Here is an 18,984-nt window from a genome sequence, read left to right on the forward strand (position 1 = left end):
TAAACTGGAGGTAGGGTGATTTATTGGACAAGAAGGCAATGCCTGATGCCGTTATAAGAATATGGCAGGATTTCCCTTGTTAAGGGAAGAATCTGGTTGAGAATCCAATCGCCAATGCAGGGGACATGGGTTTGATCCCTGGTCCAGAAAGATTCCACATGCCACGGGGCAACTAACCGTGGGCCACAATTACCAGGCCCGCATGCTACAACTACTGAAGCCTTTGAAACTAGAGCCTGTGCTCAGCAACGAGAGAAGCTACTGCCCTGAAAAGGCCGTGCACGGCAATGAAGAGTAACCCCTACTCACCACAACCAGAGAAAGCCCACGCAGAGCCACGAAGACCAAGTGCAACCAAAAATTAAATAAATTCTTATTTTTAAATAAGAATATGGCAGACATGAGGACTGAGTCTTCATACCTTAGACTTAACTTGTCCAACTCTGCTCCTCTCTCAGACTTTCGCACTGTACTAAATGATCAAGCCTAGGAAAAACCTTGATTTTCTTTTCCTTACCATCTCCAACACTTAATTTACCAGTAATCCTGTCAGACCTGGCTTCTGAATTATATCCCTGATCAGTTCGCACTATCTTTAATGCCAATATTCAAGTCCTAGCTGCTGCCATCTCTCATGCAAATCCAGCAACAGACTTCACCATTATTCTGCTTTTCTACCCCTGGAGTGGAGTAGATCTTTGCACTAGCCACATGTGTCTATTTATATTTAGTTAAAAATGAGTTTCTCAGTTTCATAGCCACATTTCAGGTTCATAATGGCCACAGGTGGCTACTGGCTATCAAACTAGACATCACAAAATAGAAGAAAGTTCTATGGGACGGCACTGATCTAGACACCTGCCAAGCTCACTCCTACCTCCAGGGCTTCATACTCACTGCTCTCTCTTCAGGAATGTTCTTCCCCCAGATTTATTTATTTAACCTCGTAATTCAGGTTTCAGTTCAGATGAGGCTCCTCAGAGAAACCTTCTGAATTCAGATTGGACCACTCAGTCTGACTTATTAGAAAAGACCCTGAAGCTGGGAAAGATAGAGGGGAGGAGGAAAAGGGGACGACAGAGGATGAGATGGTTGGATGGCATCACCAACTCGATGGACATGAGTTTTAAGCAAATTCTGGGAGATGGTGAAGGTCAGGGAAGCCTGGCATGCTGCAGTCCACGGGGTCACAAAGAGTTGGACACAACTGAGCGACTGAACAACACTTCAGCCTGAAGCAGCTTCTCAACTGCCCCATCCCCAGACACTGTCCCTCCCATCACTCTGGCTGTTTTCTTTACAGCGCTCACCACTATCTGAACGTGTTTTATTCTGCTTCTGTTTCTACCCATAATCATAAGCCCCATGAGAGCAGGGCCACGTTTGCATGTTCACACCTGTATCCCCAGTAACTAGAATAATACCTGACACACAGAAATGTACAACAAATTGCTGAACAAATAAATGAGTTAAGTATCCAACAACCAACATGTACTCCAATCCACTTACCTGCTATCATATCTTGAGAAAAATTATTTAATCTCTGAGCTTAATTTCTGTGTGTGTGTTATCCACTCAGTTGTCTCCAACTCTTTGTGACTCCATAGACTATAGCCCGCCAGGCGCCTCTGTCCAAGGAATTCTCCAGGCAAGAATACTGGAGTGGGTTGCCATTTCCTTCTCCAGAGAATCTTCCTGACCTGGGGATCGAACCTGGGTCTCCTGCATTGCAGGTGGATTCCTTACCATCTGAGCCACCAGGGAACTTAATTCTTAGTGCTATCATGAAGAATAAATAAATCAAAGACTACAATCTGCCTTGTAGAGAAAAACCAGAAAGAAAGAAACCTGACGTGCAGTACAGGAACAGAAGTTCTGCTGCTTGATAATTTCCCAGCGTGGCTAACCCGTTCCTGATTCCTTTAAAGTGAGTTAGGCGTTTCTGATATATCCTCCCACAATGCGACAAACCAGAATACAGCAGCATAGTTCTGGATAATAATTAACAAAATAATAATTCTGTGGCCAGAACATTAACAATATCTTAATGATACTTAATATTTTAGTATCAATTATTAAGTGCCAACCACTGTGCTAAGCAGATCATCTCATTTAGTTCTCATGAAAATGAGGTAATATTATAGCCTCATCACACCCACTTTATGAATGAGAAAACTCAAACAGATGAAGTAACTCATTCAAGATAGATCATAAATGTAGTGGCCGAGACTGGGAACCAGGTCTGATTCTGTAACTCGAACCTTTAACTACCGTACCACGCACCTTGCTTTTACAGTAGACAACACAGAGCTGCAATCAGCGATACTCTGTTTTGTTACTGCCTTCTGAACTTTTATTTATTAGCCACCTCTTTTTAGCGGCATAAAGAACTGAATATGGCTTGGGAACTCCCTGGATGTTCAGTGGTTAGGACTCGGCACTTTCACTGCTGGGGCCTGGGTTCAATCCCTGGTCAGGGAACTTAGATCCTGCATGCCATGCGGCACAGCCAGGGAGAAAAAAAAGAACTGAATATGGCTTATTACTTCATTTCATTAATGTTAATGCTCTAAAATCCTTAAGACTAAACTTAGAAAAACTGAAACAGGTCTTCTGTCAGTATATACAATCATGAAACATTTATTTCCTCCTCCTTGTATTTAAACAAAATTTGGAGACTCCAATAATATGATTGTTTTTTCTGTCTATAATTGACACATGACAAATATTCTAAACTTTTCCAATGATTGCCACAGCACTAGAGTGAGGCAGACTCTCTCCTTCTTTTCTACTTCAAAAATAACTATTTAAGAATGTCCAAGAGGGCGTTAGTATAGTATTTTACATTCGGTTTCTCCCTGTGGCAGAGAATTTTGAATTCTAATTCTAGTGGTATTTAACCCACCACTACCTGGCAGTGGGACCCTGATCTAGTTACTCCTCTCTCTGAACCTTTTTTCTCCTTTTCTTAAGGTGATTTCACTAAAGTATACAATTAGTAAGATCCTTTTCATTTTCCACTGACCTTCTTTGATTCTTTTATAGATAACCGTACTTTCTTTGCACCTGATCACATCCGATAACACATTTCCTTTCTCTCTCTCTAAAGAGTTAGGATGACAAGAAATCATTAATTCTCAGTACAAACCTCCATCAAGGCTTCGGGATGCCCGTTTGCTTGCTGTGCGCTCAAAGTGTGGGGCAGGCCTGTCAATCAGAGCACTAGCTTGCCTGGTCTGAGCCTGAGTTCGGCCACTGTATCGGAATTTGGATCCCAGGGCAAGAAATTTGCTTTTAGGAATGGTGTCTGTAGATGTCAGTCTGGAGGGAAAAAAACATAATAATCATATATTATATACATTATCTTACTCTAATGAGACTGAAATTAAAGCCAAAATCAAGAATTAAAAAGTTTCATAACTCTCATCACTTCAGTTCAGTCGCTCAGTCCCGTTCGACTCTTTGCGACCCCATGGACTGCAGCACGCCAGGCTTCCCTGTCTATCACCAACTCCCAGAGTTTACTCAAACTCATGTCCATCGAGTCAGTGATGCCATCCAACCATCTCATCCTCTGTTGTCCCCTTCTCCTCTAGCCTTCCATCTTCCCCAGCATCAGGGTCTTTTCCAATGAGTCGGTTCTTCATATCAGGTGGCCAAAGTATTGGAGCTTCAGCTTCAGCATCAGTCCTTCCAATGAATATACAGGACTGATTTCCTTTAGGATGGACTGGTTGGATCTCCTTGCAGTCCAAGGGACTCTCAAGAGTCTTCTCCAACACCACAGTTCAAAAGCATCAATTCTTCGGCACTCAGCTTTCTCTATAGTCCGGCTCTCACATCCATACATGACTACTGGAAAAACCATAGATTTCACTAGAGAGACCTTTGTCGGCAAAGTAATGCCTTTGTTTTTTAACATGCTATCTAGGTTGGTCGTGGCTTTTCTTCCAAGGAGCAACTGTCTTTTAATTTCAAGGTTGCAATCACCATTGGCAATGATCTTGGAGCCCAAGAAAATAAAATCTGTCACTGTTTCCATTGTTTCCCCATCTATTTGCCATAAAGTGATAGGACCGGATACCATGGTCTTCATTTTTTGAACTTGAGTTTTAAGCCAGCTTTTTCACTCTCCTCTTTCACTTTCATCAAGAGGCTCTTTAGTTCTTCTTCACTTTCTGCCATAATGGTGGTGTCATCTACATATCTGAGGTTATTGATATTTCTCCTGGCAATCTTGATTTGAGCTTATGCTTCATCCAGCCCAACATTTCATATATAAGTAGGGTGACAATAAACAGCCGTGACATACTCCTTTCCCAATCTGGAACCAGTCTGTTGTTCCATGTCTGGTTCTAACTGCTGCTTCTTGACCTGCATACAGATTTCTCAAGAGGCAGGTAAGGTGGTCTGGTATTCCCATCTCTTGAAGAATTATCACTATACCCCTGTAACATTTTCATCATTTTATATATAAAAGAAACTGAACCTCAAAAAAGGCTACTTGCTTAAGGTCACATAGCTGTTAAGAAATAGGGTAGTCACAGAATTCAAGCCCAGGGCTCTTGTTCTACACTCCTAGAATAATTTTGTCAAACGCACTCCAAACTCAATGCCTGGTAATCTATTTAATAGGTTTTTTAGTGTATTTTCAACTCAGAAACCTCATCTTCTTTCTACACAGTACTCTCTGCTCTCTTTTGTCATGGCATTTACTCCACTGAATTGAAACAATCTATGTTCTAGTCTCCACTATGAGACTGTGAGCTCTCTAAGGATAAAGAATAAAGACTGACTTATTCATCTTTGTGTTTTAACTTCTGGCATAGTGCCTGGCTGAATCTGGCCATTCAGTGAATGTTTGCTGAATAAATGTATACATACATTGCTACATCAAATACTACCAAAAAGAGAGTCCTCCCCGCCCCTCTTTGGGGTAGCTTATTTTAATTCAGCAAACACTTTCTTTTATGTAATGAAGCATTGTTGTTTAGTCACAAGATATGTCCAACTTTTTTGCAAGCCCATGGATTGTAGCCCACCAGGCTCCTCTATCCATGGGATTTCCTATGCAAGAATACTGGAGTGGGTTGCTATTTTCTTTTCCAGGGAATCTTCTCAACCCACAGATTGAACCTGAGTCTCCTCCACTGGCAGGTGGATTTTTTTACCACTGAGCCATCTGCTGCTGCTGCTGCTGCTGCTAAGTCGCTTCAGTCGTGTCCGACTCTGGGCGACCCCACAGACGGCAGCCGACCAGGCTCCCATGTCCCTGGGATTCTCCAGGCAAGAATTCTGGAGTGGGTTGCCATTTCCTCCTCCAACGCATGACAGTGAAAAGTGAAAGTGAAGTCACTCAGTCGTGTCCGACTCGTAGCAACCCCATGGACTGCAGCCCACCAGGCTCCTCCATCCATGGGATTTTCCAGGCAAGAGTACTGGAGTAGGGTGCCACTGCCTTCTCCAACTGAGCCATGAGGGAAGCCCAATGAAGCATTACATGTCAATATATCCTCTTATTTTGATGCAGTGGATATAAATATGCTATCCTACAAGCAAATACACCAGATGCAACTGAAATCTATACCATAGATATTAAACATTAAAAATAACTCTTTTTTTTTTTGGTGGGGGGATAAACTAGGAGTTTGGGATCAACATATACACACTACTATATTAAACAGATAACCAACAAGGATCTATTATATAGCACAGGGAAGGATACTCAGTATTTGGTAGTCATTATAAGGGAAAAGCGGAGAAGGCAATGGCACTCCACTCCAGTACTCTTGCCTGGAAAATCTCATGGATGGAGGAGCCTGGTAGGCTGCGGTCCATGGGGTCGCTAGGAGTCAGACACGACTGAGCAACTTCATGCATTGGAGAAGGAAACGGCAACCCACTCAAGTGTTCTTGCCTAGAGAATCCCAGGGACGGCGGAGCCTGGTGGGCTGCCGTCTATGGGCTTGCACAGAGTCGGACACGACTGAAGCGACTTAGCAGTAGCAGTAGCAGTATAAGGGGAAAGAACCTGAAAATATATATATATATAACTGAGTCACTTTGCTGAACACCTGAAACTAACAGAACATTGTAAAGCAACTATCATTCAATTTAAAAAAAAAAAGAAAAAAAGTTCTTTTTATTCTTCCTCACCTTCATTTAAAACTATTTCTTGGTTTTAAAGTAGATGATGGAAGCATAAAGAAATATCTTAATGTCAATAATTAAGATTTTTTAATTTAGTGTAACGTGTAACCTGATGGTTTATTTGAAATGAGAATTGAAATGTTATTTTCCCTGACTTATTTTTCTGTACACTGTTCTTTAGTGCGAAGTATGACATAAAAAATACAAATAGAAGAAAAAGATATCATGGTTCTCTCTCTTGAGAACCATTTAAAAAGAGTCAAGTTTATTTATGAATGACATGGCATAAGGTCTGGCATTTGCTTCAAACTAATCTGGGAAGTAGTAGGAAAGAGTGGGTGGGGATACAGATGAAACGAGATTGGCACTGGGGTGATAATTATTGAAGCCGGGGTTTGGTACAAGGAGAGCTCATTATATTATTCTCTTCACTGTGCTATACATGCAATTTTCATTTTCTTAAAAAGGCTAAATGACAACAACTAGTTGGCTCTCCTTTCAATGTGAGTAATGATCTGCCTGCTGGATTTTAAGTTCCATTAGGACTGAGACCAGCACTACTAGAGGTTATTCCCAATGTCTGTATGAAGGGTAAGCACACAGGAAGTGCTTGGCAGATGAACAGAGGGGCTAAGCATGTGGCCTCAGGAAAAGTAAAGGAGATGAAGCTTTCTTCTGTCTTCTGTTTATCTGATACAATTGGGCTTCAAAGGTGGTTCTCTCTGCTCCCTTTCTGGGGTTGATTAGAACCAAGATAAGGATCAGCTTCAAATCTTTAACCTTGTTAGAGTAAGAGACCCACAGCAGGTAGTTAGGCACTCCTTAGAAAAATTGCACATGGAGGTCAGTCAGAGTCCCTCTTCCTGGTAGGGCCGGATTTAGCCCCCTAGGGCAATCCCAGAGCCTCTTTTAAACACAGGCTCCTATTCCTCACTCCCTCCTCCTTCTGCCATACACAGAAAGATGCTCTGGGTGTGTGGAGGCCGTGTTTTTCAACCCAAAGGAGGGAAACTAGATTCATTTTGTCTTGCTTAAGATGATCTCACCTCAGCTAAAGAAAAGACTGCCAACCATACAAAGAAGGGAATTTCAACAGCAGGCTTAAAATAGAAACACGCATAAATAATTTAATCTTGAAAAATACTGAAGTGAGAACAATACCTGAAAAACGTGTGATGCTCTACACAGACTTTCCATAATTTCTTAGCTGCTCGGTAACTGGGAAGTTTGAATCCGATGGTACTTTCGTACTGTTCTTGCTGTAAGTATACAGATAAACACGGAGCACAAAGTATTAGTCAACTACTGAAACAGGACCAGAGAAACGCGGTGCTACGAGGAGATGGCTGCAAATGAAAGAATGTTACTAATCTAAGGACATAAAACAGCACTTGAAATTTCTTCCAACTTAACAAAAGAAATTTGTACACTGAGGGTGGTTTTGCTATACTATTTACACATCTTATTTTGTTCAGAAACACACACGCATACATACACCGTACATTTTCTGAGACATAAATAAGTCATGTTTTGATTATCCAGACACTGTTCTTCCTGCATTTAGGATACTAGGCTACTCAATAATCAGGGACTGGGATAACAGATGATTCTTCCAATGAACTAATATTATTATGCAGTCATTTTTAGAAATAGAAACTAAAGATTGTGGTTCAAACCAGATTCTTGAATTACTAAATATTTTTTCTTTGATTGCTTGTTAATTTATCTAGATAACCTCTTTGACTGAAACAAACCACATCCTGCAGGGCTACTGGAAACACTGTCCTGCTCCCCTTGCCTCTGTTAATGTCAGTTAACTTCTAGTGCCTATTATGGCCAATAGCACTGTGATTGGATAGTATCATCTATATTTTTACACACGAGTTTCTTCATGTGTAACTGAGATTAGAGAAGTTACTTGCTCAGTCTCACACCTCTTAACTGGCAGAACCGGAATTTCATGGTTTCCCCTACACCACACTACTTCTAAATCATCTATTGCAGTCATAATACTACATTACACTTCTCAAAATCCTCCTGTTGTTCTTTATTGCTTTCTAAAGTAAGACTTTTGCATTTTTAGTATATATTATATAGTTAACATTTAAAAAAACAGAGGACTTTCTGTTTTTTAGTATATATTATATAGTTAACATTTAAAGAAACAGATGGGAAGTGTATATATATATATATATATATATATATGGTGTGTTTTCTTTTCTGCCTTCCAACATAAAAAAGGAAGCCTGCAGAGGGAGAGACTCTTCTATTCACTGTTCCTAGCCCCTAAAATAGTGTCTGACACAAAGAAAGCTGTCAAAAAACATTTGTTGACTGAATGACTCTTGTATTTGGAACTCTTTAACTAGGCACAGGTAAATTATTACGGTCCTAAACAAATGCTTCAGCGATAACCCTTATCCGAAATTTTAAGGCTGCACATTCAGTATTTCCATGCTGAAACGACGAGTCATTTTTCACCAGTAGATGGTGATATACACACAGAAAAGCTTCTTTACATTAGTAGGGTGCTTTTCTGCTGAGAGCTTTTACAGCTGTCATCTCATTTGATCTTCAAATCAACCTTGACAGAAGAAGGTACTATCCCCCTTGAGTGATAAAGAATGCCTGAGATCTGTCAAGGGTCTTTTACTTAGTAGGTGGCAGAATAAGTGTTGGAACTTTTTTTAAAAATTTAATTCCTACGTGAACAAGTTTCTGCTATACCATGACAGGGCTTTAATATAAAAGTTAGACTTAGCCAGCAATGGTATATCCTGAAAATTGACTAACAACTGAGTTATCTGGTACAAAGTTGAACATCCAAGTCTACTACAAATCTAGAACTTGACCCTGGAACACATTTCCAGTCACTACCAGAAACTACACATACAAATAAATTTATTTATATAGATAAGGGATTTGTGGTGCAAAATGAAAGTAATTTAAACTCACAGGTTAAATATCTCATGCTATTTAATTTAAAAATATTTTCCATCAAGTTTTTACCTGAAGCAAACAAGGAACAAGTTTATTAATCCAAATTTCACTGCTGGCCTTGGTGTATTTGCTTACATGAAGAGAACTGTCCAGAAAACCAACAACAGTAAAGGAAGGAAGAAGCATCATGGGACTGATTACTTTAGGAAACAAAATACCAGCGCCTAAACAGTTGGCTGTAGAGAGGGAAACAGGCGTGAAGAGCTGTTTTAGACATGATCTGTGTTTGATTCAGGAGGAAAGGGAATCATGAGCTCTGTACCTCTCCAGGCCGAATCTTAATGAAAAAGCTGCTACGTTTGTAAGAAATCTTCAGCACTTTGGGCCAAGGAAAGCGGTTAATTCTCAGCTTTTCTTTGTAAACCAGAAGGCCACTAGAGCAGACACCTAGGATGATATCCACGCCCTCCAAGTCCTGAGGAAAAAAGAGTTAGAATGTCAGTCTTGAGCCAAATGCTCAACATAGCTGACTCTTATTAGACAATCTGAAGCTATCAACAACCCAAAATAGTTACCCTAACAACTGTAACCCATGGAATTACTTGGTCTACGTCAAAATGTTGTTACTATACCGCGTTTTAAAAAAATCATCATTATTACCTATCATAACTATCTTTAAAATTCCAAATGACACTCCTTAATACTATTTCTATAATCTGCTCTAAGGAAATAATTCAAATCACAGAAAAAGCTTTATACATGATAATGTTCAGAATGTTTTAAGAGTGAAAAACTGTATATAACCTAAATATCCAAGCATTAGGCTTAAATTTTGTCCATCCATACAGTGAAATATGATGTAGCTGTTAAAATAGTTAGATTAGACTTTGGAAGATAAATGGGAAAATAACTATGTTGTTAACATTAAGTGAAATAAAGCAGGACAAAATTGCATATATAATTTGATTCCAAGAATATAAAAGATTTTCATAGAAGAAAGATGTGTACACCAAAATGGTAATAATGCCATTCTTTAGGTGGTACAATTACGAGAAATTTTTTTATTTTAGTTTTCTATACTTTAATTACAATAGACATGTATTGTCTTTTAAAAAGCATTCAAATGTCAAAAAACTAACACATGTATGTAAAAAATTCAAATAATACAGAAATGTGTAAAATTTTAAAAATCTACCCTCATCCTTCCATACTCTTTAACTGTAACCAGTACTACTTTGAAAATTTCCTGAATTATCCTATTTTCTAGGCACATACAATTATGTGTGCATAATACATATGTGTGTGCTGTGTGTGTGCTAAGTTACTTCAGTTGTGTCCAACTCTCTGTGACCTTATTGACTGTAGGCTGCCAAGGTCCTCTGTCAAAGGATTCTCCTGGCAAGAATACTGAAGTGGGTTGCCATTTCCTGCTCCAAGGGATCTTCCCAACCCAGGGATCGAACCATGTCTCTTATGTCTTCTGCATTGGCAGGTGGGCTCTTTACCACTAGCACCACATGGGAAACCCCAATATATACATACATACATGTAAATGTATTACTTATATATATATGTCACCTTTATAACGGAGAAGGCAATGGCACCCCACTCCAGTACTTTTGCTGGAAAATCCCATGGACGGAGGAGCCTGTTAGGCTGCAGTCCATAGGGTCGCTAGAGTCGGGCACGACTGAGCGACTTCACTTTCACTTTTCACTTTGATGCTTTGGAGAAGGAAATGGCAACCCACTCCAGTGTTCCTGCCTGGAGAATCCCAGGGACGGGGAAGCCTAGTGGGCTGCCGTCTATGGGGTCGCACAGAGTCGGACACGACTGAAGCGACTTAGCAGCAGCAGCACCTTTATAATGAGGAAAACAACTAGAAAAAAAATTAAAATTCAGTCCTTGAGGGTGGAAACTATATCTAACTCATTTCTGTATCACCCCAAATCCTGTTATTGACAATATGCTTGGTAAGTGTTTACATTGAGTTTGTCACCTGCCCGTATTATCAATCACAATTGATTCAAGGAAAATAAATTTCACCTGAGTTCATCTCTACAGCTGACTATTTATTTAGATAAGTAATAAAAACCCAACGTTACATGCTTCTAAATGACTCCTTTCCCCAAAATGAGTACAGAGAAACATATTAGTGTCTACATGTGCTATGTACAAGCACAACAGAGAGAAAAAGAAATAATATTCAGCTTCAACTCAATGACTACATAACACAATTTCCCAGAAGATGCCCCCTTAAGTTCTTAAAGCCTGTGGGTACAATTACATCCCTCTTTTAACTAGATGTTTTGAAGAAATAATTTGCTTTACAGCATTTGGCAAAGGAATATGCTGCCTGATTGCTCATGCATTCCTGATACCTACTGAATTCACACAAGCCTCCAGCAGAAATTGAGAAGCAAAACCTCACCAGTTCAGTTCTGGACCTGACCTGATCTTCCTACCATCTACTTCTGAGAGTCACAGAAGTTACAATACCCAGCCCCAAACAATCCAGAGCAACATCAAGAAAACTCACTAACATACATAGGAATCTTATTAGGGTTATTAGAAATCCAAATAAGGAAGAAACTTCAGATACAGATATTCAAGTTGGGAGAAGCCTGAAAGGTCACTTTAGTCCAATTACCACAAAATGTTTGAAGGTCCTTTTCTAAATTGCTACCAAGTGATTATTCTGCCTAACCTGGAATATCTCCAAAGAACTCTGTCCCTTCTGAGGTAGCCCATCCCACCTTTGAAATAGCTCTGTTAGACAAACTGCCCAACTGAGTCAAACAGTATCTCCCTGCAGCTCCCAGTTTACCTGCTCCAGTGCTACATCTTAGAGGCACAGTAAAACCTCTGCTTCACACACTAAACCCAGAAAGACTGCTATTATATCTTCCCTAAACTTTCCCTTCTGTGGGTTAAGTATCCCTATTCTTTTGCCTGTTTCTCACTGGACATGGGTTTGATTCATCGTATATCCTAGTTAAATTTCACTGAATGAACCTCCGATCATCCCTTGAGTCTTTTCCCTCACAAACTCCTCAACCTCCCCAGCCACTTCAGTAGCTGAAGGTGAGAGAAGTCAAGCGACATCCTGGCATTATTCACTGTGTTAGACTGTCTTGGGTTGAATGGGGATGAAAGCTCAAGTTTCCAGTTACCAGTGGTTCTCAAGTGAGCCATCTGTGTTCCTCCTGTGTGCATCAGAATCACCTGGAGAGCTTGTTAAAACAGAGAGCTGGGCCCTACCCCCAGAGTTTCTGATTCAGTAACTCTGGGATGGGAACTGAGATGAGCATTTCAAACAAGTTCCTAGACAATGCTAAGTGATTCTCAGATTCAAGCATGAAGGGATATTCATTAAATCTGGAGACTAAGCCTCTCCTCCACAGTCAATCAGAATATCTGGGAGGAGCTCAGGAATCGGTATACTTAACAAATACCCCAGGTGATTCTGAGGTAGGTAACTGGCTATGAAACAAGCCTCGCTGTCACTCTGCATTTGCAAATGTATCTGCATTTTAGGAAGTTACCATTTCTTCTGCTCTTGGCACTGTATCTTTTGATCTTTACAGTTGCTTAGGTGTGAAACCTCGTTCTGCTGGTGGAATTGCAAACAGGCAACTCAACTCATATACTTAATACCCTTGACTGATTCAATGGACAGACAACATTCTAACAAGAATTACTATCTCCTCTGAATGTTTCATAATACCCTAGGTAAAGGTTGGTATGAGGTACTATATGACACAGGTCTGATACATGCATATTAATAAGTTACCATTACCTTTGCTTTATGAAGGTCAACACCATACATAGACAACTTTTTGGCATTCTCAAGAAATTCCAGGTCAGCCTGAGCTGGAGTCATGGACCTTTGATAGAAGAAAAAAAAAAGCTTTCAGTGTCACAGTGTCAATGTTTATAATAATAGCATTTGTATATCACTTTTACTTTGCATAAACATATAAATGTATACATACCAATAGATATGTAGATGTATTTCATGTTCCTAAAAATAGAATATTATATATGGAAAAGGACTCATCCCTACCTGTGTCTAAATAATTGAAATATGCCTTAGAAAAAGAGCTCTTGGAGAAATAAAAAGTTACCAAAAAGCTATTAGAAGAAAAGTTTTTTTTTAATCCTACTAAAATTCTTTAAAACTGCCTCATCCACCATTAGTTCTGTTCCTCTCTCTCCTTAGCCCTTTTCTTCAACACACATAAACTCCTCCCACTAATTTATCTTGCCAAGGAGGTGACCAAATTAAATCCTCTGAGGGCATGATACAGTTTACAATATCCTCTTAGCTGCCCTTTTCTCTCCATATCCCTGAATTGAGTTATTATGGAAATTAAACAGGAGGGCAGCTGAAGTTGCTTAACTGGGGATTCTTAATGGGGGCAGGCTTGATGAAAAGAAAATTTCTGGTAACAGATGGTGTCCTGCCCACTGATCTAAACAAAATAAATTGGTTAATAGAAGCATGTAGATAAAAGGGCTGCTCTCTCTGTTATTAAGATGTCTTCATTACAAAGCATATAATGAATCAAATTTGTTTGAAAACAATCAGCCTCATAGTCTAAACACTCACTATGACAGTCTTTCCTTCTTCTTTATAACTTTCTTCTCTTTTGAAAAGAGCTCATGAGCTAGGTTGAGCTTTAAAGAAAAAGATATTACTCTTAGTGCTGCACAATTCAGGACCAATCAAATAGAACTTCATAGTAACAATAATGCAGCCACACCCCTGAAGAAAAACCACCGTAAATGCCTGTTTCCCAAAAGACTGCCTGCCTCAAGCTATGAAAAAGCAGCGGTGACCTATTCATTTAACAAGAGAAAGTCTCTTTCAAAACCATCTGTCTTTATCCTCATTAAAAAGAACAAAGGAGGACTTCCCGGTGGTTCAGTGGTTAAGACACCATGCTTCCAGTGCAGGGGGTGTGAGTTTAATTCCCGGCTGGGGACCTAAGATCCCACATGCTGCCTGGTGCCGCCAAAAAAGAAAAGAAGAACAAAGGGTTCCTTGGAATAACAAACCCCCTCCCCAATTAAAAAAAAAAAAATCTGGAAAGAAACTGCATACTTGTTAATGACTCAGCATCCCTGAATAAAAACTTCTGCAAGCACAAAAATATCACACCTGAATGCTATTAATGACTTAAATTGAACATACACACAAAAAGAACGGGGAAATAAGCACTTGAACAAGCAATTTTGCATGTTCAACTCATTAAGAACGTCTCAGGAAAGTTTTACAGTTTTTTCTCTCACTTTAATTATACACGTTTCTAGTTAAGGTTACTCCCACTTTCCAGATTTGGGGCATTTTGTTGTTGTTGTTAGTATTATTGATAGCTTGAAGTTTAGAATTTGAAGCTGGAATGGAGCTAGATTATAGAGTCCAACACTTTCATTCTGCTGATAAAGAAATAGGGCTCAAGGGATTACATGCTCATGGGCAAGTTATAAGTCTTAGTTTAAGGCAGCAGGCTTTAGCCAGGACCCAAGTCACATCATTAGAGCTGGCTCCTGCACTTAAGAGTATGACATCAATCTCCTATAAAGTAAGAACTGTAATAATACCTACTTCCTGAGACTAGTATCAGAAATGATTTTTTTTTTAATCTTTGGATGTAGCTGGAGCGTGTATGTGTACTTATTTACATCTCTATCTATCTATCCATCCATCTATGCATCAGAAACAGTTATTGCTGAAACCTGCAGTTTTAACGCAATACCATAGGAGTCATTTTAGTTTCCTTCTCACTGTAATTTCTACCTCCCTTTACTGACAGTCAGAAACTTGACTCCCATTATCCTTACTACACTAATTTGATCAACCCCGCCCTGCTCCCCCATACAGAACCAATCTCTACCTCCTGCCACTGACTCCTCCCCGACATGGATGCCCTCTTCACTGGCTTAGACTCTGAATTCCCCATGCTAGGCTGCTTCCCACACGTGTCCTCACTCAGATTCTGACCCCTGGGGTTAGGCTACCCCTTCCATAGACATCTTCACCCTGCTCAGGATTCAACACCAGTATCAGGTACCACTCCATACGGATGTCCTCTGCAGGCCTTACCCTTACATGGACGCCCTTCTCACTCTCTTCTGCGTCTGATAACCACAACCACGTGCCCACCCATGACTCCCTTTTCATCCTATTTGAGCTCTGACTTCTCCTGCAAGGCTGGCCCCCGACAACAAACACTCTCCTCACCCTGCTTAGGCCCCAGTATCCCCAACCAGACTGCCTCCCAGCATGGATGACTATCTTGCTCTATCCCACCTAATGGCTGTAGAACACAATTGATTCAGGAAGCTTTTTCTGATTATAAAAATCATACATTCATTGTATAAAATTTGGAAAATATCTTTAAGAGCATAAAAAAAAAAAAAAAAACAGAAGAAAGTTTCCCATAATCCCACCAACCACAGATACCTGTGCATGTCAATGCAATCATATTTTACAATTAAACCACAAATTAAACTTAATTATTTTTGACTTAATGTTTTAAAGATTGTGTTTTTTCCTATATTTTCCAAGACTCTTGAAAATAGTAACAAACTAGCTGGAAAGAGATTAGACAGCTCTAAACTATTAGGAGTACTGTTTTGAATTAATTCAGTACCACTTAATAATTTACTATTTGAAATTATTGCAGCTTACAAGAAGTACCTAACTGGAGAGTTTGGCACAGGTTAATTTTCGCTCATTAAAAAGAGAAGTTATAACAAAGTTTCCCTGTATTTATTTTGAGCAAACTGAGTCAGGATACAGAGCCACTCAGTGAGTTCCAGTGTTAAATGACAGCTTTTTTTCCTTTTTTTTTAAAATGGGAAAAGCTGCTTTATTCAGGAAGCCAGCAACCTAGGAAGATGGTGGACTAATGTCCTAAAATCATCTCCAAGTTGCTCGTTAGGAGACAAGGGTTTTTAAGGCATCGTGAGGGAGGGGGTACAGTTTGCATGATCAGCTCGTGTACAATTCTCAGGTTGGTTGGCATAAAGGCAAAGTTTCAAGCATCACCCATCTTCTGGATTTCAACCAATTTGGGGTCCACATGCTTGCAAGTCAACAGTTTTCATCTGGTGGGGGATGTGACAGCCTTTTAATAACATTGTTGCATCTCCAGATTAAAGACTGTGGTTTCAAATAATTACGTAGGGGACAAGTGACAACTTTACATTATCTTCCTAGTCCCCATAAATGTAGGACAATTAATTTTAAGCCTTGATTTGCTAGTGTACGTTTAATGTGAATTATAGCTTCACAGTTTCTGTCTCGGCAAACAAAGAGCCACTACTAAGGATTCCATGTATGTAGACTGTCTTCTCTTTATCTGAGGAATGGGATCAACACATAGTAAATGCTTCTGCCTAAGCAGAAGTCTCTTTGGACTGGTTAAAATGTCACATTGTCGGGACATAATTAAAATTCCCATTTGGCTTTCTGTTTGTAAGGACTGCCAATCTTTCCAAAAAGGAGCAAGTAAATTCCAAGATGACAGACCTCTAAATTTTCTGATCATGGAGATACATCACTGCTCAATTTCTACCCATACACCTCACAGAACATCAACTGGAACATATCCATCCATCTGTCCTCTGAGATCGTTTCACCTATTTGGATTTAAAGTCAGTTCCCAAAAGCAGTTCTCTAAACCCAGACTCACACTCATTACTGGCAAAATGGAATAAGAATTATTATTTTCCTAACAAATATTGGAAATTTTATTATATACTAATCATTGTGCAAAGCACTTTACATGAATTTCTGATTAAATAATCACAAAATTCACAGTATCATCCTTTTGTTTCAGATGGAAAAATGGAAACTTGGAGAGCTTAGGTAACTAGCATGCATGTGTGCTACGGTTGCTGCAGTTGTGTCCAGCTCTTTTCGATCCTGTAGACTCTAGCCCGCCAGGCTCCTCTGTCCAGGGGATTCTCCAGGCAAGAGCACTGGGAGTGGGTTGCCATGCCCTCCTCCAGGGGATCTTCCCAACTCAAGGACTGAACCTGGGTCTCCTGCATTTCAGGCAGATTCGTTACCATCTAAACCACCAGGGAAGCCTGGGAAGCCCTTAAGTAACTTACTAAGAATCATAAAGCTAATAAGGAATGGAGACTGAATTCAAAGTAAGACAGGCTGACTCCTGAGCCCAGGCTTTTGCCTTAGTGCCTAGCTCAGTGGTTCTCAAAATTTTGACCTCAGGATCCCTTCCCTCTCAATAATTACTGAGGACTCTAAAGAGCTTTTATTAAATGTGGGTTATTTCTATCAATATTTACTATAATGGAAGGTAAAACTAATAAAATTTGAAACTGATTAAATCTTTAAAGAATAACAATAAAAAACTCATATTTTAACAACTTTTTTTAAAATAACAACATTTTCCCAAACTGTTGTTAAGCAGCGGCATTGTTTTCCATATTTATAAAATTTTTTTTAATGTGTGACTTAGAAGACAGCTGGATTCTCCTGTCTAACTACTTCTGAATTCAATCTATTGCAATAGTTGAATTTGGTTGTAGTATATGAAGAAACCTGAGCTCATACAGATATGTAGTTGGAAAATGAAGAATTGATGATTAAAAATCTTCTTTGATACTTACTACACTAAAACTCAACAATGGCAATTTTCTAAGGGGGTTTCCAATGTGAAATCTGAAGACATAATGGTGAACTTCTGTAACCTGTTATATTAAAATCCATTGGCCTATCTTGCCTTTTGAATGGACTTTTTATTGTTATGCATGATTTTGTAACATCATGCATTTCATATCTGAAAAATATTGGCTGACTGAATAATCCAAGTCCTCCAAATGCTGACACATATCATTGTACAGTATTAAAAGAAGATAATCACATTCATTAAAGTCATCACCAACTCCATCAGAAAAGTCTTTTAAGTAGTTGGAGCCTGTCAAGACCATGATGGCAAATATAAGTTTTACAAAATTCTAATTTTCTCTTAAAAGCTTGAATTTTATCATTAGCAACAAACAGTCAGTTGTTTACCAACCCTTAAAGGACTGGCTCATTTCTTTTTTTTTGAGAAAATGTATGCCAAACAACCAAGTCTGAATAATCATAATCATTAATCATAGTTATTTTTTTTCAAACGAAAAAGGTGTTGCACTAAAAAAAAGTGACGAATTCAGCTGAGAATGTAAAACGATTATACAAGTGTTTTTCCTCAAGATAACTGTTGTACCTCAGTATGCAGCACAAGTGCTTTCTGGGTACTTCCTGTTAAATCACACAGAATATTAAACAGAATGTATTTAAGATTTAAAATAATCAATACTTTTTACTACTTCATCATGAAAATTTTTAAGTGAACAGGCAGATTTTAAAATATTTCACCTTTCAACTGCAAGTTAAAAAATAAAAGTGCACCCTAGTGAAGCATACAATGACCAGTAGTACAGTTTGGTGCCAACTGCCTTGATTTGTGCTCCACCATTTCAACAAAGGGCTTCCCAGGTGGTGCAGCAGTAAAGAATCTACCTGCCAACACAGGAGACACAGGTTCAATCCCTGGTCAGGAATATCCCCTGGAGTAGGAAATGGCAACCCATTCTTGTCTGGAAAATTCCATGGACAGAGGAGCATGGCAGGCTACAGGCCATAGGGTCACAAAGAGTCAGACATGACTGAAGTGACTGAGCACACATGGCTTAATTCAAACAGTGGTTATAAAGACTGAATATGATACTATACATAAAGTGCTTAGCATGGTATCTGGCACATAATAACACACACATAATAATTAGCTGCTTATGATATGATGATGACTATGTTAACAATGCATAAAGGAGAATAAGCATTGCATGAAATTTAGACTGCAAAGTCCTCCC

At 39.3% G+C, this 18,984-nt stretch overlaps 1 protein-coding gene across 30 annotated transcripts in view; it reads right to left on the reverse strand.

The window, feature by feature from the left end:
• EPB41 (erythrocyte membrane protein band 4.1) overlaps positions 1-18,984 on the reverse strand; it is a 181,580-nt gene that overhangs the window by 58,092 nt on the left and 104,504 nt on the right. For all 30 annotated transcript variants that reach the window (NM_001428130.1, NM_001428125.1, NM_001428128.1 and 27 more), the window contains 4 exons: positions 12,890-12,977; positions 9,413-9,565; positions 7,312-7,409; positions 3,149-3,321 (listed from right to left, as the gene is read on the reverse strand). In NM_001428130.1, coding sequence (NP_001415059.1) covers positions 3,149-3,321; positions 7,312-7,409; positions 9,413-9,565; positions 12,890-12,977 — 512 coding nt within the window. The remainder of the gene's footprint in view (positions 1-3,148; positions 3,322-7,311; positions 7,410-9,412; positions 9,566-12,889; positions 12,978-18,984) is intronic.

This window comes from Bos taurus, chromosome 2 (assembly GCF_002263795.3).
Source record: "Bos taurus isolate L1 Dominette 01449 registration number 42190680 breed Hereford chromosome 2, ARS-UCD2.0, whole genome shotgun sequence".
In the NCBI taxonomy this organism is placed as follows: Eukaryota; Metazoa; Chordata; class Mammalia; order Artiodactyla; family Bovidae; genus Bos; species Bos taurus.